At 42.4% G+C, this 27151-nt stretch overlaps 1 protein-coding gene across 5 annotated transcripts; it reads left to right on the forward strand.

The window, feature by feature from the left end:
* Window positions 1-330: 330 nt before the first annotated feature.
* slc25a23b (solute carrier family 25 member 23b) lies at window positions 331-26330 on the forward strand. 5 transcript variants are annotated; one of them, XR_007193803.1, is made up of 21 exons: window positions 337-414; window positions 695-795; window positions 975-1081; window positions 1444-1662; window positions 1895-2093; window positions 2762-2871; window positions 3282-3360; window positions 4315-4406; window positions 4601-4723; window positions 5107-5165; window positions 5317-5433; window positions 5966-6039; window positions 6136-6194; window positions 6286-6337; window positions 6450-6549; window positions 6649-6739; window positions 7192-7323; window positions 8002-8057; window positions 8633-8714; window positions 8836-9325; window positions 15824-15879. XR_007193803.1 is itself a non-coding variant. In XM_048246581.1 (10 exons), the coding sequence occupies exons 1-10, from the start codon at window positions 11682-11684 to the stop codon at window positions 25869-25871; spliced, it is 1443 nt and encodes a 480-aa protein (XP_048102538.1). In that variant the 5' UTR covers window positions 10550-11681; the 3' UTR covers window positions 25872-26330. The 5 variants fall into 5 exon arrangements, 1 of the variants encoding a protein (XP_048102538.1); XR_007193804.1 differs by having other exon boundaries at window positions 331-414; window positions 1007-1081; window positions 8633-9325; XR_007193802.1 differs by having other exon boundaries at window positions 8633-9325.
* The last annotated feature ends 821 nt before the right edge of the window (window positions 26331-27151 follow it).

Below are 27151 nucleotides of genomic sequence, written 5' to 3' on the forward strand. Positions count from 1 at the left end.
ATTGTCCACTAAATTACAGATCTTGACTTTCAGCATCCATATAATCTCAAGAGGAGAGAGAGAAAGAGAGAGGGGGGGGGGGGAGAGGAGAGCGAGCACACACTGAGCACTGTATTTTTTTCTGAGGCTTTATTTTTTTAGCATTATTTAGTGCAAGCTGACATATTCAGACTCTTGTTTATTACTAAAATATGACGTCTACTCTCAGTATCCCATTTAACATGTGTATTAATACAGAAAAATAAAGCCAATCCTCATGTATAATATGCACCAGGCTAAACTATTGCTTACAGCAGGTTTTAGCCACCTGATGACCTCATACACAGGTGTCTGGTTGCCAATGGAGACACATACAACAGGAAGTCAATCACATGTTATGGTCCTTCATATTTGGATGAATGCTTCCCTCCTATGGTAAGTAGGCTAATGTCTGCGATCTTTTATCGATTATAATAGCACTTTTCAAAACCACTGTATTCCACGGATTTAACATGAAAAGTGTATTTTAGCTGTCTTTTACTTTGTACAGCTAGTGTTAGCTTGAATGCCTCTAGGGTTATTTGTCTTGTCTGGAAGGCTAGCACTACTCGATAGGCTACAACAGGTTCAGTTTTGTGAATATCAAAAATGGAATTGACGAAAATGAACAGGGATAATTCAAACTAAAGCTTAATACATTACGGTTTGTTCACAGTATTTTTGTCCTTTGTAAGCTGAGAGACAGATGGAAGATGGAGGAACAGCCCCCTGATATCTCTGAGGGTCAATCAACAGGAGGAAATAATGCTAGAACACGTAGGCCAAAATTATGTTCAATAAGATGTCTAAATTAGGGATAAAGGCATATTAGCCCATAATGAGCACAACGTTTATTGCTTATGCTTTATGATACTTAATATGCTAATGTGAGTGTAATTGGCATTCGATTTTGGCAATTCATGTGAAGATATAGCCTACCTACCATCTGCTTTTAGATCCAGAAAGATTAGCATTGCTCTGTATGAAGGTGATACTAGCGGAAGAGGACGACCATGGAGATGGTGAAGAGGAGGAGGGTCTGGAGTCTGACACAGATCTTCTGGTAATCTTGCCAACACATTAGTTATCAGGACCAAAGCTTGTGTGTTGACCAACCTACTTACACTTAACATGCCTTTGTTTTGTCAGTATAGTAGACCAAGATTAATCTGTTAATTAATCGGCAAAAGGGAACATAGTTTCAGTGGTTGGGCAGAGATTGCCTTTAAAATGTGCTGCAGCAGCAGAAAAGTGTATATACTTGTTCTGGCAATGTTCTGGACCTGATCCGGTATGGTTCTTGCACATCCACTCCACATCAGGGCCAGATTCCTACTAGAGACATGTTCTATATGGAATATATCTCGGGTATGTTTTTTTTTTTTCTGCATGAAATCCAAATGTTCCGTCTCACACTGTCCGCAGGCAGAATTAAATGAGCTTCTAAATGAGGATGGAGCAGAAAACTTCACCGACCAGACAGAGCCAAACACTCCACCTCACTCCACCAAGGAACCTTCCACTAGCTCTCAGGGACTAGAGGTGCTCCTCGTCGGACGGATTGGCATGTACCGCGCCGCCATTCGGCAAGCAAGCTCAGCCAAAGCAGTGGCCAGAACACGCAGATACAGGAGGGGATTGAAGGTGCGAGATATGGCGGTATCCCTCAGAGTTGGCTGTGCAGTGTGTAGAGACCATCTGAAGATGATTATGTGGTATGAGTGAGTGGACAGGCCAAGGAACTGTCAGTGTGATATATACGCTGCCGTGATTTTACCTCATGTTGATTCATTGCATTCAAAATGCATGAGAATTGCTGTAATGCCACCACTGGCCTGCAAGGGCATTCAGTACATGCAGTCATTTTCCTCTTTAGACCTTAGAGGCCATGCTGGAGTCTGCAAGAAGAGGACATCCGGTCAGTGAGACAGAAATCCCACCTCCTGTTGTAGTTACACCCAGCAAACCATCTGCTTGTCAGAAAGTGCAACCAGTTATAGAGGAAAAATATGGAAGCTTTCCTGGGATGCTCTCCTCCACTGATGACCCGACTTTATCAAACACTACAGATACAGGTGTGACTTTCCATTTACCACAGACATTCACTGACTTTAGAATAGCCTGTGTACTGTATGTGGCTATTTTTAACTGTATTACAAACACACTATTGAGTATTGATACTATTAGAATTAGAATGATTTCACCATAACGAATAATAATTGCAAAACTGAGGTTTCAGTAGAACATATGCATCAGTGGTTACTTTACAGTAACCCTACAGTAATGATCAATGTCATCTGTGCCCTGGCATTTCTAATGCAACTTATCAGGGCTTCCAGCAGTGAATGTGATATCCTTCTGTCAGTGTTGATTTATGGCTATCTATGGATTGCACATTTACAAAGGCAGCAAGTGAATTACCTATTGATCTCATCCGCTTGCTTGGGTCACAGAGGCCGAATGTGATTTGTGAGGTGTGAAGACTACTCTGGTTAATATAATGGAATTATGGTTTCTTATTAGTGTTAATGGATTCATGATTCAGTTAATGATGTTCCCTGAAGCTTTTTTGCAATGGTGGTCTTGTTTTACTGTTTTGGATAAATTCAGTTTGTAACATACAGAGAATTGTGAGACATATTTTTGATTTACACCACAAAATGACCAAGTGTTTATTCTCTCTCTCTCTCTCTCTCTCTGTGGGCATATATTTGTGTGTGCCTTTGTTTTGATCAACATACAGAGTCCACCCCTCTGTTGTGGAGCAGACTAAAGGAGTACAAATTGGCTGCCCTCCAAGCCAAACAAACAGGGGACATGGAGTTGGCCAAGCATTACTACCTGACAGCCAAGGTAGCACCTGTGTGTCAATGTGAATGATGGAAACACACACACACCTATACAAACACATACTCACACACACAGACTGCCACTGACAGAACCAACACACACACACACACACACTTCAGAGCATCAGCTGGATTGTGTGCTCTGCTCTGCTCTGTCTATGTATGCCGGGGGCACTGAGGAGCGATCTAGGTCAGCACTGTAAATTTAGAGGGCTCTTTCAACGCGAGTGGTCCTCCTCCTTACATCACCAACACGTCCCGGCCGAGCCAGACACTAGCCTCTCTGATGGATGACTGTAGTAGCATGCAAAATAATAAAGTCAATAATGAAGGTCATAAGTCAAGTTAATGGTTTGTCTGGCCTCTCTCTTTCTCTCTTTCCCTTTCACGCCTTCCCCCCATTCCCCTTTGCAGAAACTGGAGTCCATAGTAGAGGCTTTAAAAGAAGGAGAACTTCCAGAAATAAGATCCCTGCCGCCCCCTCCTGGTCAAAGTATGTCATGACACCTGAGCTCCCCCATCCTCCCTACACCTCAGTGTGACATTATTGCTGCTGTCAGTATAATCTCCCTCCAAATGAGACGTGCCACAGCTACCTCAGAGGGGTATCGGTAGGCACACAGTGAGCCTGGGGCAGACGGCTTCATCAGAGTGTTTCTCCGCAGCACCCACGGCAGTCCAAATTAAGGATGGCGCTATCAAAGGGTCAGGAGACTTTGGAGCCGAGGAAGAGAGAGTGGGGTCGTTTGAAGTGGGATAGAGCTGTTGCGGGCCCTTCATGGTTGCTCCAGTGGACTTTGAGGGCTGGAGGGGCTGGGGGGGGGATCGGGTGGCGTGGAAGGGCTAAGGCGAGAGGAGCTAATGAGCGGAGGCAGCAGCATGCTAATCAACAGCCTCTAATTTCCTCTCTGGCCAAAGCTGGAATAGATTAACGCAGTGATGTGAGCGCCCTTATGCTCTCCTTTTTACTTCTCTTCCTCTCTCTCTTCCTCTCTCTCTCTCTCTCTCTCTATCTCTCTCTCTCTCTCTCTCTATCTCTCTCTCTCTCTCTCTCTCTCTATCTCTCTCTCTGTCTCTCTCTCTCTCTCTCTCTCTCTCTCTCTCTCTCTCTCTCTCTCTCTCTCTCTCTCTCGCTCTTATCTTTCTCTCTCCCTTTTTCTCTTCTGTCGACCCTCACGGATAGTTGAAAGGTGAAAGCTGTTCCTTACAGTTCAGACTCATAGACCCCCAACTGAGAGACCTGTGAAGGACTCCGATGAAGAGGAACTGATGTGTGTGTGTGTGTGTGTGTGTGTGTGTGTGTGTGTGTGTGTGTGTGTGTGTGTATTTACCCCTCAGTTCCCTCAGTCAGACTGTTGGGTCAAAAATATTAAATATGTTGCTGCAAGGCTTCATCATATTGTGTTGAGACCTTTTCAGACCTGTTTCTTCTCCATGTCTCTCTCAGTCGGTCAGCAGTCTGGTGCTGAGGATGAGTCTACACTGCTGAGTCATGACACTACTGGTGAGGAGAACTACGCCACTCCTCAGGCCTGCTGGGTACGAAACACCTGTACACCTGTAATATACATTCAATCATAACATATGTTTGAGTGGATGAATAGAGTGGACTTAAATTTTGTTCTTACAAAATGCTCTTACAAGAAGCCTAGATTCTGTGTTTGGACATCTGCTTTCTGTTTAGTCAGACCCTCAATCTCACTCTCTCTCTCTCTGTTCTTTTCTGAGGCCAGGAGCCAAACCCTCCATGTGGACCGGTGGAAATCAGGTCGTGTCTGCCCACTGGCTCACCTGTGCTACCTCAGACTGAAGACAGCTACACACACCTGATAGATGTCTTTTTGCAACAACAACAGGTCTTTCTTCTCTAACAAATAACATTGCCTATAGACCGTTTCAAGAGAGTTCCATTAGCAGCATCATAGTTGTTCCCACAAGGCTTTCGTTTTAACATTCCATATGTTATCTTAGCGGAAGTAGATTGGCAACAAAATAGAACGTTCAAGCATTGTTTTTGTTTTTCTTGTTGACAGGGTCTATAGTTTTTTCAACAAGCCTCTTTTTTGCTCTTTCTTCTAACTTCAGTTCAGCTGACAAACTGATCTAATACCTTAACTAGCCTTGACTTTCAGCACTTGATCATGATCAAGTTTACAATAACTAAATCATTTATAACTTTCTGCTAGTTTGTGGTCCTCTTCTCTGCCACACATTTCCTACGTGCTGCTTATCTCCACAGAGATGCCTTTCCTACTGCCAGCAGTTCAGTCACATGGGTAACATTGAGGAAACCACCAGGTGATTAACTTACAGTGTGTTTGCAAACTAGCTAAAAATACAACACATATCAGCAAACAGTGGAGTTGGCTTTAGTGTTATTTTCTTATTATGTATGTTTCATATGTTTTGTATGTTTTATCCATTTGTTTGTTGTATCCAACCATTCTAGGTTTGAGGAACTTGCAGAAACGAGTGCGCAGCACGCTGAAATACTCAGGGAATCCCAGAGAAGAGGATATGCTGTACCTAAGTACCACACAGAGGAGTGCATCATCAGCACATTTAAGTGAGTATAGCACTGTACCTCACTAGTATGGGGTGAGGAATAGTTAGGGTCAAGATATCAAACCTTTTTTAACTCAGAACATCCTGAATTCCATAAGTTTCCATTAATTCACTCAATGAGCAAATATAATGAAATGAGTGAGATGCTTCTCTTAAGGGCTGGGTACAGATATTCTTTACAGAAGAGTATATAAGCATAGAAGTGTACGGAGGCAGGGCAGAGAGCTGCACTGTGACTCAAAAGTGACTGGCAGCTGAACTGACCCTGTAAGACACTGTGAGCTGAGACCCTGTGAGAAACTTGAGTTAGCCCACTCTGTCTCACTCGGGTGGTCAGTGTTTTTGCCTGGGGCTGTGCTCCTGCTGACAGTCATGCAACCGCAGCCAAACTATTAACATGGAATTGAAGCCGAGTTAAAGGATGTTTTTTTTAACATTCTCAGAGTACAGAATCCCACATACATGTATGTCGCACGCAAACAAAAACACACCATTTTTCACACTACTGTGTTAATGTTATAATCCTTGTCCAGGATTAACCCTGATCTTACTGGCAATGAGTTGGAGCTGATCATCGTAAAGGGCATTAACCTCCCAGCTGTTACAGGTATGAATAAAACGAGTCATTTGTAGATACTGTATGTGCGAATGTTCATACAATTTCAAAAATGTTTCATCATTGTTTTCCCATCCTTGTTTATAGACATTTCTTCAGCTCATTTAGACACAAGTGTACGCTTTGAGTTTCAGTTCCCAAGTTTGGTAAGAACATATTTAGGATAAAGACAACAGGATTATATACCAGTAATGAGAGTGAAATTGTTAAAAATGTACTGTATATTCTTTTCTCTAGGAAGAAGCTCAAAAGAATCAAACACGGCCTGTTAAAGACTCAGTTAATCCAGGTGTATATTTACTATCAGTGGGAGTATATAAACTTGATATAAAACATTGTTGTGGTATTTGCCTGCTTTGACATATTTAAGTCTTTTAACGTGACTCTAATTGACCCTTTAGTCTTTGATGAGCATTTCAAGCTCTTTATGAAAAAAGATCATCGTGCCTTCAAGAGAGTGATACAGTCTAAAGGCATCAAATTTGAGATCCTTCAAAAGGAGTGAGTGCCTGTCTTACTTTGTGTAAGTGTGTATTTGAGTATATGCTTATGTCCATGTTTGTGTGCTTGTTTGTAAGTATCCTACTCCCATTTCTGCAGGGGTCTTTTCAAGACTGATAAAGTGGTGGGCAGTGGTCAGCTGAAGCTGGACTCCTTAGACACCCAATGTGAAATTCGACAAATCATAGAGGTGACAGCAACACAGTAGAGTTGTTCCTGATTGCCATTTAGTGTAGAACTGACCATCAGTGTTCTCAGTATCGCTAGCCATATTCGGCACTGTCCAGTTGAACGGGCCAAATCGGGCCAAAATTGCATTTTAGAATCGGGCAGATTTTCCTATCCGATATGCTGCGCAGTTCGAGCAGATTCATGACGCCTGAGTAGAAGACGTAAAAATCAACGTTCCATCTCCAGTCTGATCTGATTGAATGTCTAGCATGCTGGATTGTTTTGTCGGCTGTCAGTACAGTACAGCATAGTACAGTGTGAACACAGTTATCGCAACCGATTGAAACTTGTAATTACAGAGTGAGTGCCACGTCGTGAAGCGCCTGAAAGAAACGGCACCGTGTCTGTCTAGTTTTAGGCCAAACCTTATTGAATGGATTTGGTAGCTGTGTGTGCTTCTGTTGTCGGCAGGTGATGAACAGGAGAAAGACCACAGGAGGACACCTGGAGCTGCAGGTGAGGGTGCGAGAGCCTCTTGGGGGACTGCAGCCCCACGAAGTGACCGAACACTGGCTGGTACTGGACTCCCTCCCCATTCCTTTGGTGAGTCCATTGGAGGGTTGAATATCTGTCAGTTTTACAACCTTAGAGAATGTAACCGCTGCAGTGCCACAGCTTAAATACTCTCAGTCGGACTCCAAGAAGAAAGGTGCCACACAGTACAAGATTATCAATGGACTGGCTCCTCCAGTTTTAAATCAGTTTGTAAAAACAAATCCACCCACTTACAGACCTACACGTAGTGCAGTAAGAGAAAAAGTAGTTTTGGCCAATCTGCATTTTCTATCAAAGCTGCACATGAGTGGAACACAATACCATCTTATTAGAGACATGAAAACATATTATATATTCAAATCCAATCTAAAAAAGTATTTAATCTGCAACCAGACCTGTCAACATTGAACAAAACAAACACAATATCACACCGCTAATGACTCATTTGTTTGTAAAATGTTTATAATACGTCTTATGTGTAAAGTTTCATTTTAGGTCTGCAATGATGTGTGTAGAGTTTCGTTTAGGCACATCTGGCCTGTTAACATCGGCCCATGGACAACAGATGCAAAATAGCCATTTTGCCTAATTCTGGCGCATTTACATTTTTTTTAAAAATGTTTATTAATGTGCACTGTCCATGTCTAAATAAACCTTAAATAAATAAATAAATAAAGTGTAGAAATTCAGTGTCACAAAATGTGGCGTGTGATTTTGTCTTGTCAGGTTGTAGCTCCCAAATCCAGTGGCCAAGAGGCTGACAGGAGCAGAACCAGTGTCAGGTCTGTAGCTATCTTTCCTGTGTTTGTTTGTGAGACTTGGCATGTTGTAATATCAAGGACTTTATCTTGTGTATACTGCCTTTAGTGCGTTGTCTGTTGGACTATAATAACTTAATACTGAAGTACATTCTTGAATTCACATTGAACGTGGTCATTGGTACAACAGACTCGCATTACAAAGGAGAAGATTAAATAAATGTTCAAAAAATGAAATGGCTCCACGATAATACTATCAAGACCATAATTAACAGTTGAGCAACGATGTGTCTTTGTACCATAGCGTAATGAAAAGCTAATTCAATTTGATAGATTAGATTTTACAGAACCATTAAAATACAATTCATCCTCACCAGTATGTACAGTGATAATAATAAAAAATCCATTACAGCTGGGCTAAAAAGCTTTTGTTCTGAGCCAAATATGTTTAAAATATCTAAAGGAAGTGACATCAAGTAATAAAAAATGACTTCAGGAAATAATGCTCTCTAGTTAGCAAATGCAAACCACCTATTCTCAACAGGGAAACAAATGCAGACGACACTCCACCTCACAGGGTCTTGTTATTCACCCAGCAGGTCATCAACGTGTCTCCTCCTCTGAGTATAGGTCAGCTCGAGTGAGCCCTCCCGAGCTCTACCCTGCTCTCCCCCGGCCTGTGTGAGTCACCTGATCAGCCCTCGCCAGGGTATAAGAGCTAATCCAGCAACCGATCCGCCCATCGTGTTGCTTGTCATGACCCCATACCCAACTAAAACCCTCTCTGGTGTTATTATTGCAGCCCCTGCTGGTTGATCACAGACCACGGACCATCACCTTAGGGATGTATACATTTTAAGACTTTTACTTAACCTAGATATTAAATTATACATGATATACACAAGCATCACTACCAGTGTGGACACTAAAACCTGATTCAAGTGGGCATGCCATATGGCCCATCATTTTACAATGGGCAGTTTTTGATGCAACTTCCCAGATGTCATAGGACAGTCCTACATAAGTGCTATGTATTGGAATGTTTTGCTCTCATTCAATTTTGATAGTTCCTTTTTTTATTATTATTAAGATATTGCAGAAGCCTTCTTCATGATGCTTCATGATGTAATTCAGTTATTCAGTTCTGTTTAGTATCCTTTCAATGCAGATTAGTACAATCCCAATGTTCTTCGTCTTGGATAGAAATGTCTGGTACTCTGAAAGAGTGTTTTTCTACGTCCAGATGGTGGTGGAACACATTAAAGGAGACTATACTGAAGTGAAAAGCACAGGTGTGTCTGCCAGTTTGCCATGGCTGCCTGCACTAGAGCACTATGGGATATCTTTCACTGAATGTTTTTTTCTATTTGGCATAAAAATGAACTGGAGTGCTCCCCCAAGTTCAAGAGCGATTGAATGTGATATTGTGTTACCATGACAGTTCAGTAGTAACAGTCCCCTCTTAGACAACAAAGTATATGTGAAAATTTAATAGAATGTTGATCATCAGAAAATGAAAAGAGGAGAGAGAGGAATGGTACAAAAATTGTCCATAACACATAATATTGTCCATAACACATAATATTGTTTGTCGTTTTAGATAATTACCTCAGCTTTGTTCTAGTCAAAATATTTTGAAATCTTTCTAACACAAGAATGCCCCATGTTTGTATATATGAAAACTTAATCTTTCTGACAAAATCACTGTAAACACCTAAGGATTAGACACTAGAATTCCACAACAACTCATAAATGGCCTGAGCTTGTGTATATAAATGAGACGCCACTCCACATGCTTTGGCTGCCTGCTGAGTTCAGTCCATCCTGATACATATCAATCGTTGCAAGCCTCAGTGGCGTCCTGTGATGTTTCACTATGGGACTGGCCCATTGAATGGCTCCTTTCCGTACTCCAGCCAAAGATCTTGTGGCAAGGCTTCCATGTTTGAAATGCAGAGTGAGTTTTTGTGACACTGAGAGAACTGGCTTCATACAGGGCTGCCATCAGAGCCATTGACTTTCTGTCATTCCTGTTGGGCTAGTATTTATAGCCACTGATTGTAATGAACTTGACATGATTCCATTCATCTCAGTGCAAATGGGGGGCCATGAAGTCTTACTATATGAATTGGATTATGGAATTCCATATATGTATAATATAAAGATTTGAAGGGGTTGCTTCATTTACAATATATAGTGCAACCAACTTCAGGAAAAAAAAGGTCTAGATACATTTCTAATACATGTTGGTACTTAGTCACTAGACCTGCTGCAGCCAGCACTGGCATTTAAGTGCAACACATAGGAATTTACCAACATCTGGGAGTTTTACCTGCAGTAAGACATGCCTGTTTAAATGCCCAAATGCTGTGCACTCCTAACAAAGCAGCCAACAAGCAAACAGCTGTCCATGCTTAGACATGAATGGCTGTATGTAGACTAATCTCCAGACAGGGCTCTGTCTTGCAAAATGCTGACTGGGTAGTTTCCATTCATTTGCGCATCATCATGAGATACCACGTCATAAATCCTCTCCATCTCTACTAATATCTATGGGTCTGACTGTGGAGTCAATGTGAATGTAGGCATAATAACAATTCAGATTAGGAGACAATCACAAGGCCAGGTGGTATAAAGTAAGCTATAGTAGAGCTTAGCCCAAGTGTGTTAATGGTTATAAAAAGTCAGTGTTATATTTTACAATTTGATTCAACCGAACGATGCGCTACAGCTGTCAAAATCAGCTGTCACACTTGCGCTTAATGTAGCCTAGCTATCCACTGCGCTTTGTGGAACAATAGGGCATCTTCATAACGTCAAAAACATTACGGGCTGTAAATATTTTTGTTTTTGGTGCATTAAAGCAGCGGGCTCCATCTTTACGCGTGAGAAGAAAAACGTGAGCATCTAACATCTACTTGTGAGAGGTTGCCTATAGTGCCTACCAGCCGTTCGGATTTCGGCTGTCCAGCGAAAATTCGAGCTCGGTAGGCTACTGAATAGGGGACGAGGACGTAGGTTAATCGTAGACTCAAACTCGTTGTCTCCGAAAAGCGTATAGGGTCAGTTAAATCCTGATGAGTTCCAAGTATAACTGCCAAAAATGGCCGGTGAACATCCCCCATGCTACGTGCGCACGGCCACAGCTGCCGCGCGACAATGCGGTAAACGGTAGAGGCTTTCATTGGATGTGATGTGCAATTTAACTAGACTAACTCATTGCAAACGTGCCTGTGACGATAATGGTTATTCACGGGAATTAATTGAAGGATTTAGGCATCACCAAGGTTACTGGCAATGTAACCGATACGGGGATTAATATTACAGACAGGGGAGCTCATTTACACCGGTACAGAGATTTTCAGGAGCCTAATGCTGACAGGATTAAACCCTGTTCTAGTATCAGATGTGGAGGTAGGGCAGTGTTACATGTAAGTTGGGCTCTTTCTGTGCATTTTCATTCAATTTTAACTGTTTTAAGGCTCGTAATGGTCAGGGATCGTTTAGCAAACGGACTTTATATTCTCAATCATGTGTGGGCGTGATGTAATTTCCTCAGCGTGCACTTCGTCTTAAGGTGTATAAGATTCCCCGTCATAGCATCTAAACCAGTACAAGCAGTGAGGATTTTGGAAACACACAATTCACATGGGCGAACCGAGGGTTCGGTTCTGGTTTGATTGGACTCGGGCTCGCTGTCAAGACAACAGTGTTACTGATCCAGAGAGAGAGAAACGATGGGCCGAATTATTTGACCAATTGGACCTAAATAAAGACGGTCGGATAGACCTGAATGAACTGCGCACTGGACTAGCTGCTTGGGGTGTTCGTGGTGACGTGGAGGAGGTAAGGAACACCTTGATAGTTAGGTTCTATTTAGTCGGATATAGCCTACTTTGTGTTTGAATTTGTTGGTGATTCTTGCCATATGAACATGATGTTTTAAAATGCCATGGACTCTGAACTCTTATAGGCTACGGGCTAAGTGGCCTCCGTTGAACTCCCCTGAACCCGAATCTTCCGTATAGGCTTATAAAAGACTGACATGATCAATACAACTTAATCTATTTTCTGTGCTTATTTATTTGTGCAGGTCTCAATTTCTGTATACTAGTCTATTTTAAATTATGATGTCAACACCTAGGGCAAAGCAATAACCTACTGTCGCGCGCGCAGGTCTATGCCGAAAATAGCGCACGAATTGAGTAAAGTTAGAGGTGTGATCTTGGCCAGGAGTTAGAAACAGAATTGTCCATCATTTTTGTAAAATAGCCACAGTTCAAGGGACGCTTGGCCTGAACTTAATTTTTAATGTCCTGTAGCGCGCTATGTGAGACCTGCCATGCTGTAGAGGTAACGCAGACGATATCCTTAACCTCATTCTAGGTTGACTGCAATAGTCAGTCAAGTAAGTCCGATATGCACCTTACATTACATAGGCTATCCTCTGAAACCACGCAGCACTCAATATTGTAGTCTATGGCTCTAAAGTTAGTTAGGAAACGTTTTCTTAACCTGTTTAATGTTTTGGAAAATTGGCATGGATTGTCAGTGCACAAATCTAGGTAACATTCCCTCATGATTTCACAAAAAGGATGGATGTCCGTGTAGGGCTGTAATGTTATGAAATTTTAATAGTGACCAAAATCATCACGGTTTTTGGTTTTATCGCGGTATTTTTTAAAAGTGTTCAATATGTTCAGAAAGCCCTGATAGGCCTACACAAGCTGAAATAGTTTCAAAAAGTTTGACAGTGTTTACTATGTTGCAGATGCAGATGCAGAAAAACTAATTCATGCCTTTATCACTAGCAGGTTAGACTACTGCAATGCACTTTTCACTGGTCTTCCCAAAAAACATCTAAAGAAATTGGCACTCATACAGAACTCTGCGGCTAGACTTTTAACTAAGACTAAGAAGAGAGAACACATCACCCCTGTGTTGGCTGAACTGCACTGGCTCCCTATTTCCTATAGAATTGATTTTAAGGTTATGTTAATTACTTACAAAGCTCTGAATGGCATAGCACCTTCATATATCTCTGAGCTTTTAATATCTTATCAACCACAAAGGAAACTTAGATCATCCAATTCTAATCTTTTAATCGTACCCAAAGTGCTCCACAAACAAAGTGGAGAAGCTATGCTATCCATTATGCCCCAAACTATGGAACACCCTGCCTCTGTACATCAAGCAGGCGAGTTCAGTAAATATTTTAAAAAGATCTGAAAACATACCTGTACAGGAAAGCTTTTAGTTAACTCATCTTATCCTGTAGACTACATTTTCAGATTATTCTACATCTGCTACTATTGGGGGCTTTAGCCAGCCAGAAGCAGATGGGCTCCCCATTAAGTCAGGTTCTGCTCAAGGTTTCTTCCTGGAATATGGGAGTTTTTCCTTGCCACAGTTGCCATATGGTGTGCTTGTGGGGGGGGGAAGAGGGTTAAGGCTGCCAGTCTTATGACGTCATTTTCTATATTTTTGATATGTTGCTGAGTATATCATAAACAGCAAAGAAAAGTGATTGATAATGACTGACTGACTATTATTGTGTTACATGCTTCAAATGTAAAGCACTTTGAGCTGCATTCTGTGTATGAAAGGTGCTATACAAATAAAGCTTTATTATTATTATTAATACAAATAAAGCTTTATTATGTTACAAAAGTATGGGCAAAACCCAAAAGTTAACCGGGACGCTGGAACTCATTTTCACCTGGGGGTGCTCATAGTTGTTAGTGAGTAGATGCGATCCCTTTATTCCGGTGCATTTTAAGGTGGCCTATTGCTACTGGAGAAGGACATATTTTCATTCACATTCATAGGCCTACATCCTGACTGCCGAAACAAACTTTGTGGCTACATGATGCAGTGGACGTTTTGCGGTGAAAATGTTACACCTTTTAAAAGCAGGTGTAGCCTAATCCGAATATCAGTTAAATCCATCAACTTCAGAATCAGTAGGATACCAGTTTTGTTTCATTGTATCCAGGCCTACTGTCTCTCAAAAGCAGGCTCGGATGAAGCTGGGAAGGATTACCACACCGTGGTAATCAACCGTGATAATTATGATATTTGAAATGAAAACGGAAAATGTCAACATTTTTATTGCGGTTTACCATTATACCGGTAATCCTTACATCCCTAGGGTCATGCACTTTTCTTTGTGACTTATACCCATGGGAGAAAAGGTAGAACCACAGAGGTTAGCGGATTTGATGTTTGGCTTTTCATAGATACTTATGTAGGGGTGAAATGCAATTTTGTTATTTGTTATAAGCAATGTTGACAGACTCAGGACAGAGCCAGGAGTACACACTGGCTATGAACATGGATTGAGATCTCAGATCAGCCAGACCAGTTCACAGACATACCTCTAGGATGTTGTCATTGTTGTCACATAGATCTATTGTAACATTGTCAAGTCTAAAAGAGAGACAGAAAGGGAGAGGGAGAGAGACAGAGAGAGTGAGGTTCTAGTAGACTTTATCGTCAGAACATCTTAGCCAAGTAACTTCACTATCAAATTCACTCCTGGTAATTAGTTGGAGTTTATGAGTAACTGTATGGTATTGTTCATCCTAGGTAAAGCACACTTAAGCAATGTTTCCAGGAAGTAAGTTGACCCTTGATGTCATTGATAAAACAGCCCTAATCGCAGATATTCAGTCGGCTGTGTGTTTGCTTATTACACTTCCTGTTACCTAAATAGTAGGCCTACATGAATTGTCAAGTAGTTCTACAATTTAGAATTTCCCAAGACTCTACAGATTCTAGTTGGCTGCCAATGTTTTAATGAATCACAACAAACAGCACGATATGATAGATGGCACATTGTAGTGCAGATTATGATGAGCAACTTCATGCATACGTTGAAGTATGAGAGTGTTGATTCGTTTGTAAGGACAGTGATGTCGTGTAGGCCTCAACATGTCCTCTGTGAGTTGTCAGACACCCGGAGGCGATACAGCTTGCCGAAATAGAAAGGTTGCTTATTTATATCACAGACTGGGCCAGGGAAATCAGTGGACCAGTTTAACATCCTTTGTACATTGGAAGGTTAATTGCGATGTAGATTTAATTTAAAATAAAGTTACACCAGTGTTATGGTCGCTTGGGATGAAGAAAGCCATCCTCCTGAGTGCTGTGTGATCAGAAAACAGAACTGTCTATCTGGGTAGGGTGTCTCACATAGCATTACCGTGTCAGGAGACTAGCAAGCCTTGTGCAAAGCAGGAGAAAGGTTTGTTGACTTTCTGCAAAGACTGTCCCCTATTTTTCTACTGAGTGTTGGGTTTGTTTGAGTCATGTGCTGAGCTGAAGCCTGTGAGATTAGCGCTTCACACACTCACACTCACACACACTCTGCAGGTCGACCTCAGATTGGGCTGCCGGTCACTAAGCACATGGGGTGGCAGATTTCAGAAAGTACAGGGTCCAGAACAGGCCGCTCTCTCCTTGTGTGCCTGCAGGATTTTCTCTGTTTTTCTTCCATGTACTGCCCCCCATTTTCTGACTATTGTAGAGGGAGTAGCATGAATATTTCTCCATTACAAAGCATTGCCAGGAAAACTTATGAAACAATGGAAACACCAACACTTAACAGCAATAAAACTAAAGCACAAAAGATTTGCATTTGTCATTACTGCACAGGTTTTGTGAGTGATGTTATAATGTGTCCCTCATCATGTTGTGTCTTCTCCTCATGAACCTTCACCTTTGACCCACCCCCTCTTCCTTTCCTTATCATCACCTTTGACCAATCCCCACCCCCCTCCCCACCCTAGATTGTGCGCGTCAGTGACACTAATCACGATGGCCAGTTGGACTTTGAGGAGTTCACCCAGTACCTTCTCGAGCATGAGAAAGAGCTCCGGCTCATGTTCCGCAACCTGGACCGTAACAACGATGGTCTGCATGCACACGTCACGCCCCACTGCACGCTTCCTCACGCACAATGCACATACCGCATGCCCATGCATGGATATATATTTATATACTGTATACGTTGGTGATATACCCTTTGCATACAGGGAAAGATTAATATGCATGAGATGGTGCATTCACTGTGTAACTTGAAAGAAACATTATAACTGCATGTATTTGGTCAGAAAATAAGCCTATATTGTCAAATTAACCAGTTCAATTGTTGCCCATTGGCATAGCCAAACAGCTGGGTCACACTGACTAATCACAGGGAGTATCATACGAGAAAGTATAAAATGTTGAGAGGTGATGGTGTTTCTTTTCCAGGTCACATAGATGTGGGGGAAATACAGCTGTCCCTTCGCAACTTGGGAGTGGATGTATCCGTGGAGCAGGCCTCCCGAATCCTCCAGAGGTATAAAGACAATGAGTGCTTTTTTATAACAGTCATAAACATATGGCTGAGAGACATAGAAAATCCCTGCCCTTCATCAAAGAAAAATATGCTGCACAGAGATACATTTTTGTTTCAAAATATAACAATATATTAGCTATTCTACTATTACCTTCACATAGGCTAATTCTTCCATTTTACAATAGTCAGCGCATGGTGATGAGGTAGATGGAGATGTTGCTGTTTAGTGATAACATATAACAGAGGCCTCTTTGCTCTTTGCTCACATGCCAGCATGGACAAGGATGGCACCATGACAATTGACTGGAAAGAGTGGCGAGATCACTTCCTATTCAACCCCCTTCACAACCTAGAGGAAATCGCTCATCATTGGAAGCATGCTATGGTCAGTGAGAGAGAAGAGGGCATCATCTGTGGCCACATTTTTCTTCAGTCACAAATAGTGCAGATGTTTATGCTTTGTGGAAAGACAATCCATCCATGTTAACTGGTGTAATGCTCTGTGTGGTTCTCTCATAGATGCTTGACATCGGTGAGCACCTGACGGTCCCTGACGAGTTCTCGGAGCGGGAGCGGAGGTCGGGGTTGGTGTGGAGGCAGCTCATGGCGGGGGCCATGGCAGGAGCCGTCTCACGAACCGGCACAGCCCCACTGGACCGCCTCAAGGTGTTCCTGCAGGTCAGGCAGCACTGCGTTACCCCTCTTGTACCGTTTTGGAGTCAGCTATGCTGGTGGCACATGTGCAGTATAGGTTGTTTGATGATGTAATGTTATTGTCTGTATATGATGATACAGCAGCAGTCAGGCGATTGCAGACCCTCACTCCTATCCTATCCTCACTCCTACCCTCACTCCTATCCTATCCTCACTCCTACCCTCACTCCTATCCTATCCTCACTCCTACCCTCACTCCTACCTTCGTCAGTGAAGAAAATGCAAAGAAAATCCTGCATTTGGATTCTGATACAGGACTGAGATATCGTGACCCTCCAACTAGTATGAAAATTTGAAGTAAATTGGATTGTTGTCTGTATATGATAATAATATACTATTGTGGTCTGTATATGATAATGATGAACTGATGGTACCTGTACTATATGATACTGATACAGAGTTGTTATTTGTCTGCAGGTGCATGGCTCTAGTGGAGTGAGCCTGTGGATAGGCCTGCGTGGCATGGTCCAGGAGGGGGGTATCAGGTCCCTATGGAGGGGGAATGGCATTAACGTGCTCAAAATAGCCCCAGAATCAGCTATCAAGTTTATGGCCTATGAACAGGTTAGGGCTCAGTCTATTATACTACCAATCTCACTTCCACTGCTGGGAGTCCTGTATCTCGATGGTTCTCCATAGCTGAGGTTCTCTGCCTTGATGTTTCATGTGATGTTTTGATATAATGATATTGTTTCATGTGAAATGTTGATATTATATTTTAATGGGTACACCAAAATGAATCATATGCTTCAGGGATTCTTGCAATTGTAATTGTGAATCCTAGGCTTTGAGAATAGAATGCACCTTCTTATAGCCCTCACCCTTCTGTTCTTACATCTGCATCCTGTCTCTGGCTTCCTCTGTGCCTGCAGATTAAATGGGTCCTCAGAGGCTGTAGAGAGGGAGGCACGCTGAGGGTGCAGGAGAGGTTCTTAGCAGGTTCTCTGGCAGGGGCGACTGCCCAGACTATCATCTACCCTATGGAGGTACATCAGGTTACACATCCATCACCATCCATGGGATGCATTTACAAGGGGAAAGCAGGAGGCCCTAGAGAATGAGAGTAACAGTGAGAGATTTTAGATACTCTCCCTACCATTGTTTACTATGTTTTTGTAGCGAAACTGAAACTGAATGACACTGAAACACATGCAGATTGTGTAGTATGTATGCATAAAATCAATTATGACAAGCCCTTGTGCTGCCACAAAACAAAGTAGCTATGTCAGGCCTTTACAAAACAAGATCATCGACCATGAGAAACACTGTGTCTACTGTAATTATCAACTGATGGCGTTTTTTTTTTTACAGTTAGCACATAGCAATCCTTTGCTGAGTTTAAAGGCAGGGTCAAAAACAAAGACATCCTTCCTGTGTGTACTTTGTCAGATCCCCCACATCATACTGACCATAGTAAATGAGGTAGTCAACAGTGGCAAAACAAAGTGGTGACCTAGAGCCGATGGCGGAAACTTAGAAAGAGGGTGTGGGCTTACTGTTGACCCCAACAAGGACGTGCGAGAGGCCCATTACTGGTAATGACGGCTGTTAAAGCACGTGAATAGCTTGTTGCTCACTGCTGATTCCCCCTGCTCGCTCATAGCTCTGCTCTGAAATTTAAGCCGCATTCAAATGTGTAGCAGCAGTCAGCTCTCACTGCTGGCATTTACTTAATTAGACGGACGAGCATGACTGAAGCTGTGTGTGTGTGTGGGGTGGGGGGGATCAAACAGTTTCCCCTCACACACACAAGCACACGCTCACACACACAAGCCTCCCCCACACACACCAGCACACGCTCACACACACAAGCACACGCTCATACTACCACCACCACTTTGTCCTCTCCTCGTCTCAATAACTAGTTTCTTCCCATCTCTTAAATTCAATCTTTAATCCCTTAAGTCTCCCCTCACTTAAACTGTTTCCTGGTGGCAGGTGCTAAAGACTCGGCTGACTCTGAGGAAAACGGGCCAGTACGCAGGCATGGTGGACTGTGCCAAGCAGATCCTTCAGAAGGAGGGAGTGCGGGCCTTCTACCGGGGCTACATGCCCAACACTCTCGGCATCATTCCATACGCTGGCATCGATCTGGCTGTCTATGAGGTTTGTGTCTGTGTGTGTGTCTGTGACTTTGAGTCTACTCCAGTTGCCTTTGCCAGACTCAGACAGTTTCTGGGAAATGAGTGTAACATATTAGTTACCAGTGACCCCAGGGAGGGTTTGTGATTTAGCCTCATGCTCTTTCCTTTTCTGCCCCTGTCAGGTTTGCTCATATAGCCAAATAGCCTTTCTGGCCAATCAGTCAACAACTAAGTCCATAATGGTCTTTTTATTATGACCGCCGCTAGCGAAGCGGTAATATAATGATTGTCAAAGTTTTTTTCTACCTGAACTGTGGCACAGAGGATGAAGAAATTTTTATGGTATGTTGGCCTCAAGGGCCCACATCAACCTAGCCCATAATCACTCATTTGTGATTTGCACCCCCCCGGTAAAAAATTAAAATGCAATATCAATCGCCCCTCTCTTCAGATGTTCAGAACTGCACCAAATTTGATGTGTATGATTAACCTGGCATTCTTCAGGGGGTATGCCAAGTTTCGTAGAATTTCATCCATGGGGGGGTCTAAAAAATTGAAGTTATGTGTACATTTAGTGACTGTACACTCATTGGCCTGTAGATGATGGTGCACACATATACACACGCGCACACACACACAGGCACGCACATACTATCGGTATCGGCAATTAGAACGGCCGATACATAATTACAAATTCAGTAGGATTAAAGGAAAACCAAATATTCATCATCATGGCTGCATTTCCAGTATTGGTGATACGTAGTCGTTTGTCCACCAGATGGCGCATCGTTGCAGTGAGACGTAATTTTGTTGGAAGTTAATCTAAAGTGGGTTGGAAAAACAATGGACACTTCCTACAAGGACTGTAGTTTACCGCAGAGAACGTCTAATAAGGATAGGACGATTTTCACATGAAATATAATTCCCATTTCTTCTTGAAGCCGAAATAAATCTGAGAATGTTTATCGGACATTCTTGGTTTTTACTGCAGGTACATTAATCTTATAATATCAATAGCTATAGGACCTAGGTAGCCTACAGTTACCGTTAGCATTGGTTAAGTGATGGAGGCCGTTAAAATGTGTATGAACAGTCTAGCAACGCATTTCAGTTATTTGCACCACTGGGTAAAATTACATTTAGTTTTAGACTACTGGTATTTAATTTGGGCATTGACAATAAAGCTGAATATCATATGAACTAGATGACTAAACTTATGCATATGTAGAAGAAGAAACATTCACAAAAATCCATGACATGACCTCTCTTCTTGATAGCTGTTGTTTTGTTATTATGCTACCTTCTGCTTTTCCCAAATACAGTGTAGCCTACAGGTGTACCTTTCATCAGTCCAGTTGCAATGGATGGACTGTGATGAACTGCCCTACTTGTGATTGTTTAGAGATTTTAAAAGTTTAATAACAATGCTACAAATTTTTTGGCAAGTGCTACAAATCTATTCACCTTTGCAGCCAGTAAGCTTTTTTGTGTCGCGACCCCACACACATTCCAAACAAGCATACACAAAAGTTTCAAGAGTGGGGGATGGAGTAGAAGATGGAGACAAATTCATTAATATGATTTATTTTCGAATGGATGTACAGGACTGAGCGGCGGTCATATTTTGTACCGCTATGCGGTACATCTAGTTTTATTAAAATCTCATGCTCCACCTTCTTTTTCTCGATCCCTCTCTCAGACCCTAAAGAACGCCTGGCTGCAGCGGTACTGCAAAGGCTCGGCTGACCCAGGGATTCTGGTGCTGCTGGGATGTGGCACAGTGTCCAGCACCTGCGGCCAGCTCGCCAGCTACCCACTGGCTCTGATCCGCACGAGGATGCAGGCCCAAGGTGAGTCGGGTTGGTGGGGATGCCAGGGGCTTGACCAAAGGCAGCTGGGGTCTGGGGGGGGTTCAAATGATGAGGTTTAAGGCAGCCTAACAGGAGTCCCTAACCTTGCATGTGTGAAGGATGTTGGAGAGTGTTATGCATAGGAGCTGATTTGCGAATGTGACTCAGGGGATACTGGGTCACCTTATCTCCTCAGCCAGACCAAGCAGTGACCCTGCTGGTCGGTGAGCACAAGTTCAAATGGAGGAAATTCTGAAATTAAACTAGGGGCGAAAATCCAAAATATGAAATGATGTGAAATTTACAAGGGAAAGCACAGCACACTGTCCAGTCTCAAACGATGGGGGTGTAAAAAGATCTATCCAAGATATTCTGGCTGCCACAACCAAACCAACTAGAGGTCTGCACACCCGCGGGTCCCGACGCAAAAGAGTGCGGCGCGGGACAACTTTTTGAAAGCTCTTTGCGGAGCCGGCGGGATGAGAGGAATGCGTTGCGGGTCTTGGGACAAACCGATGATTCACTGCACTCCCGCAAATTAAATGTGTGCGTAAAATTAAATATGGAAATGATTAAAGTAGTGTTCATAACTATAGTTCAGCTGGATGTTCTGTTAAGCAGCATTAAAAAACGTGGTTTAAGCATAACTGACGGATAGCAGGCCTATAGCCTATATTCAGAGGTGGAAAAAGTATGAAAATATTGTACTCAAGTAAAAGTACAATACCTTGATGAAATATTACTCAAGTACAAGTTAAAGCACTCAAAAAAATCCTCCATAGTAATGCATGGGGTTAGTTTGTAAGGCCAATATGGCAGTTGTCTACACATATCACAACCCTTCCTACGCAAAACGCTGACATGTGAATAACACATTGAGGTAATCATGTGGTGTGTTGTAAAATACATTGAGCCAATCATGTGGTGTGCTGTGAAGACATCGTGCCAATCATCTGTTGTGATCTCGCTTGCTGGAGCAAGATTGGTGTCGCGGAGCCTTACGCGACACGCGATTTCTGCCGAAATAGATGCAATGCAATAAGTGCCCACAATAAGGCGCAATATGGTCGCCGAGTGGAGGTAAATTTGCCTGATAAGGATGTTGAGAAATGAAGATCTATGTGAAAAATCACCGAGTTCTCCTTTTAAGTTTGAGCAGTAGTTGATTTTCAAAGTTAGTTGCACTCATCCTTGGGTCGCTTTGCAGTGAACAGTAATCCAGCATCAACTGAAAAGCCCCTCACAGGCAGCTGAGGCAGGCAGGCCAATGTTGAGTTGCAGAGTTTTTTATATTTGGAAATGAGCAGAAGGTTCAGCAGATTAAAGGGCGAAACTGGGGAAAGTGGGAAGTATAGGGCAATGGAGGAGGGCCCTTGAAAAGTGGAATACAGGGGGCACAACATTTTCATCAGGCATTACAGTAGTAATAACTCAGGTAATCCACACATAAAAAATCCAAACAACTCCATAAGTAGAGTCATGTGTAATGAAGTGGAATAACACAGGAAAAAAAGTATTGAACACGCTAAGAAAAAGCACTAAGGCAAGGAAAGGGAAGGAGCTTGAAAGCTGGAATCTGTAAGTAGTTAGAGAGTAGTTATCCTTCTATCTGTAAAAATAATATACCGTAAGCTTGGTTAGTAGCTTACATATTGATGGGCTATAAAAGGTTTTCATTACCAAGGTGTCACAAGAAACATTTCATGATGGATAAAAGCAAAAGCTTCCAAGACTTTTGCAACCTTATTGTTGCAAAACATATCAATGAAACTGGTTACAGATGCATTTCAAAACTTCAGAATCTTCCAAGCATGGGAGCCATTATCTCCAAGTGGAAGAAACATCACTGCATCATCAACCAGCACAGGGCACAGGATCTCCTCAAGAATATTTCTGACCAGGGAGTCAGAAGGATAGTCAATTCCAAGAGCCAAGGACCACTTTCGAGAAAGCTCCAGAAAGACTTGAAGGCAGCCAATTTAATTAAATTCAATTAAACAGTTCTGGAAGTAATCTGAACTAAAGATCAGGATTCACAAGAGGGACCCCTGGAATCTGTTTAGAACAATGGACCAAAATCACACCTGATACTGCGACCAATAAGTTTTGTCATACAGGAAATGTCTTGAAGCTGTCTTTACAAACAAAGGCTTTTCCACAAAGTATTGAAGAAATTTCAGTAGGCACGCTCAATACTTTTTTCCTGTAGCCATTCCACTTTAATACACAAACTCTTATGTTTGGATTTTTTAGGCCTATATGTGTGTTAATATAATGTGTGGTGGAACATTTCGAATAGACTCACTGGAAGTTTAGGCTAATTACTGAAAAAAAAAAAAGCTGCAATACTTATTTTCCACCATATATTTATTTTACCTGAATATTTTAACTAACTTCAAAATTAAATGTAAAATGAATGTCAGACGAAATGTAAAGTTTGACTGACTGATTTTGTATACAAACATAGTGAAAACTGTCTAAGGTCACTCTCACTCTCCCTTGCTAAAGAGCTAAAATGGTTTAGTCCGCCTGCACGGTTCATAAGGTAGTCTATCTTTTTTTTTATTAAGTTGAGCATCGCTAGTAGTGGACCGCTAATTGTTGTGTTGTTGGTGCAATGTCTTTCTCCAAGAAAGCCAAGTCAGGTTACTAAAAAAAACAAAGGCCAAAACAGGAAAAAAGAGAGATATCAAAATGAGGGGAAACAACTGCTATCAAACTTCTTTCAAAGAAAGGTGAGCACAAACGCCAAAACGCCCCTATTTTGTCGTTTTCACGGGGTTCAATTTGTTCCTGCTGCTTATTGTCAAAACCAGGGGCGTTACTGCAAGAATTAATGCTATGGTGCTGTCAAAAAACACCCATCACCCAAAAAAAAAAAAAATCACTGAACAATGAACAATATTTGTCCGTTTTAGGTCCATGCATTGGTCAGCAAAAAGTAGCCTACATAGCATAACAACATCCACATGCAATAATACAACGACAATGTCTACAATGACCTATTCATTTGGACAACTTGATACAGCCCTATACAGGCTAAAGTTACCTTTAGTGTAACGTGACGTCTGGCTTAGTGCAGTCTAACGTTCTGACAAGCACACCAATTGCCTACCTTGTTCTTGCCCATCTGGAATAACTCCTAGCTTTGCTGCCTCCATCCTTTCTGTTTTCGTTGTTTAAACTTGTGATATCCATGATGAGTATTGAGTTAGTGAAATAGCTCAACATTGTGTGCTTATAGCCATATATAGATAAAAGAGTAAAAGAAAACAAGTAGCCTATTGAGTGTCTGCTTGCGTATTCTCTCTCCTGCTCAAACAAAATGCGTGCACGTTAATTTTGATAGCGTGTTCACTAACTTTACGTAATAGAAAATGGTAAATAGCCTAATGGCATGCAGCTAAATAGATACTGTGCATAGTTGGGAAGGTATGGTAGGCCAATTTGGTGTGAATACACACACCCACAAGGGACATTTTCTGTTGTTGAGTAGCTTGATGGTACGCACAGTGCGTCCGGACGTACACCTGCAGGCGCGCCTGGTCAAAACTCGAAATCGAAAGCATGACAGGAAGAGGGCACCAGACTAGGCCTTCTTCAGTTGTTAGCCTACATTCAGAACCAAGAAACTGACATCTGGATTCTTTCTCAGGTGTGTGTGCTCCTTTCGTGACAGAAAGAAAAACTGAATAGGCTATCCCTCCTGCATGCGGGCTTTAGCGGGGGAGCATCATGTTACAGATGCTGGCGGGAGCGGGACTAAAAATGACACATTAATGCGGGAGTGGGACAGAAAAATCAGTCCCGCGCAGACCTCTACAACCAATCTTTCTCCTGCACTCACTCTGGTTTTTTAACCCCTCTCCCAAGGATCAGAGGCAGACTGGTGCCCTCTAGTGCATTACGCGTTTGTGGAGGAGCACTGGCTGGCTTGTATAGTGCACCTACATTATAATGTGAATGTGTGTGTGTGTGTGAGAGAGAGAGAGAGAGAGAGAGAGAGAAAAAGCGAGAGTGAAAGAGAGAGAGTGAGAAAAGAAGTGAAACAGGGAGACCTGATGAAAGGCATAAAATGAGGATAAGACAGGCAGGTTAGACATAGATAGATAGATAGATAGATAGATACTTTATTGATCCCCAGGGGAAATTCAAGGTCTCAGCAGCATACAGACAACACAAACACATAGACATGTGCTGTGCAACTAAATAATCATTTTATTTATGCGACACAAGGTGAAGTTACTATTGCAAAGCAAAGCTGAGTTACTATTGAAATTTTTTTTGCCAATTACTCCAGACTGCCAGGCACAACACCACTGTACTGATAGCATCTCTAAGAGTGGTCAGCTGTGTCTCTTTGTTGTCGTCGAATGGAAACAGTTACATAAGCACATGAAGGAGATGACGTGCATGACGTGTCCATATAGACCCTTTCAACAATAAAAACAAAAACAATGCTTGAACGTTCTATTTGGTTCCCAATCTACTTCCTCTGCATTAAGATAACATATGGAATGTTAAAACGGAAGCCTTGTGGGGCCAACTATGATGCTGATAATGGAACTCTCTTGAAAGGGTCTATAAAAATACCGCAATGTTGGCGTTTTAATACATGTTTCTCTGCTGCGCTGTCTTCTTCCCCCTCTCCTCTCTCCCTCTAGCCTCCACAGGGGGTGGGCCGCAGCTGTCAATGGTGGGCCAGTTCAAGCACATCGTGTCCCACGAGGGGGTCCCGGGCCTCTACCGCGGCATCGCCCCCAACTTCCTCAAGGTCATCCCTGCCGTCAGCATCTCCTATGTGGTGTACGAGCACATGAAGAAAGTCCTCGGGGTCGGGTCGTAAGAACAAGAAGGGAAAGAGAGAGAGTGATGGAGGAAGAGAGAAAGATGGCAAAGGGGAGATTCTGTGAGGTGGAAAATGGGCCAAGAGTTGAAGAATACAAGAGAATACATTCAGATAATGAAGAGAAACACAAACAGAGGATGGCAACTCCAGCGGAAGGATTCTGCAGTGAATGGTCCAAAAAAACCTCTCTCCTAGTGTACAAAAGTGTCCCTCATAGACCATGTAATCTTCATTAGCCTCAACCCTCATTGTTAGCTGGACCAGAAGCAATATCTGACGGCAGAGGAATTTCATGAAAAGCATCTGGAGAAGGAGGAGTATCCTGTACATTTATTGCATGCTACATATAATCATAGCATAGTTAGAAAATGATCAAGAAATGCTATGGAGCACAGATGGAGGTTGAGTGATGTATTTTTACAAGAATTTTAATGCAGATGTATTTTAATGCAGATGTATTTTAATGCAGATGTATTTTCTCCATTCCACTCCATATTTCAACACCTATTTTTGTAATGGCAAAAGGTAGGTTTTACAGAGATATTATCAAGGCTTTCTTCACTGAACAAGGACATGGGTGGATGTGCACTCATTTCCTAAGAAGTGAATGTGTTCTCCCAAAGTGGTACTTAACTGCAGGGATGGATTACTGCACGGGCCTACCGGGCCCAGGCCCAGGGGCCCAAGTGGTCAGGGGGCCCTGAAGCCCAAGCCTTTGCATGGAATCATTGCCTCAATATCAACAAATCAGGATGTAGGCTATGAATCTGATTGAATTTAGTATTGGCCATCCCCAAAATGCACCAGAATACAGGAAATCACATCAAACAAATTAAACATTTTCTGGGGGAAGACCCCCAAACCCCCCCTCCCACATATACGACAATTAGTGGGGGGCCCTTAATACATCTGGGCCCAGGGGCCCGAAAGTTCATAATACGCCCATGCTTAACTGTACATACGCACAGTTTCCCCTCCTAAATATGACCAGTGGCAACAACCAGTCCAGTATGTTTAGCTGATTCGTAAACCGTTCTTCCCTGCTTTTGCTGTAAGGTTCATACTTCTGTAGACACTGTTGAAGCATTGTGAGCTTTAAAAGAGCACTGTCCTGGCCTTTAGCAGCTAGTAAGTAGGACGACGTCAGCACTAATTGGGAAATAGGGGATAGTACAACATTGCACTTGACAGAGAAACTGAGTTTACATGTGTGTTGCGATGCTGAATGGTGTATGAGCATTTTGGAGCATGTATGATTGGTGTTTAAACTAGTAGTT

This window comes from Alosa alosa, chromosome 6 (assembly GCF_017589495.1).
Source record: "Alosa alosa isolate M-15738 ecotype Scorff River chromosome 6, AALO_Geno_1.1, whole genome shotgun sequence".
Taxonomy (NCBI): Eukaryota; Metazoa; Chordata; class Actinopteri; order Clupeiformes; family Clupeidae; genus Alosa; species Alosa alosa.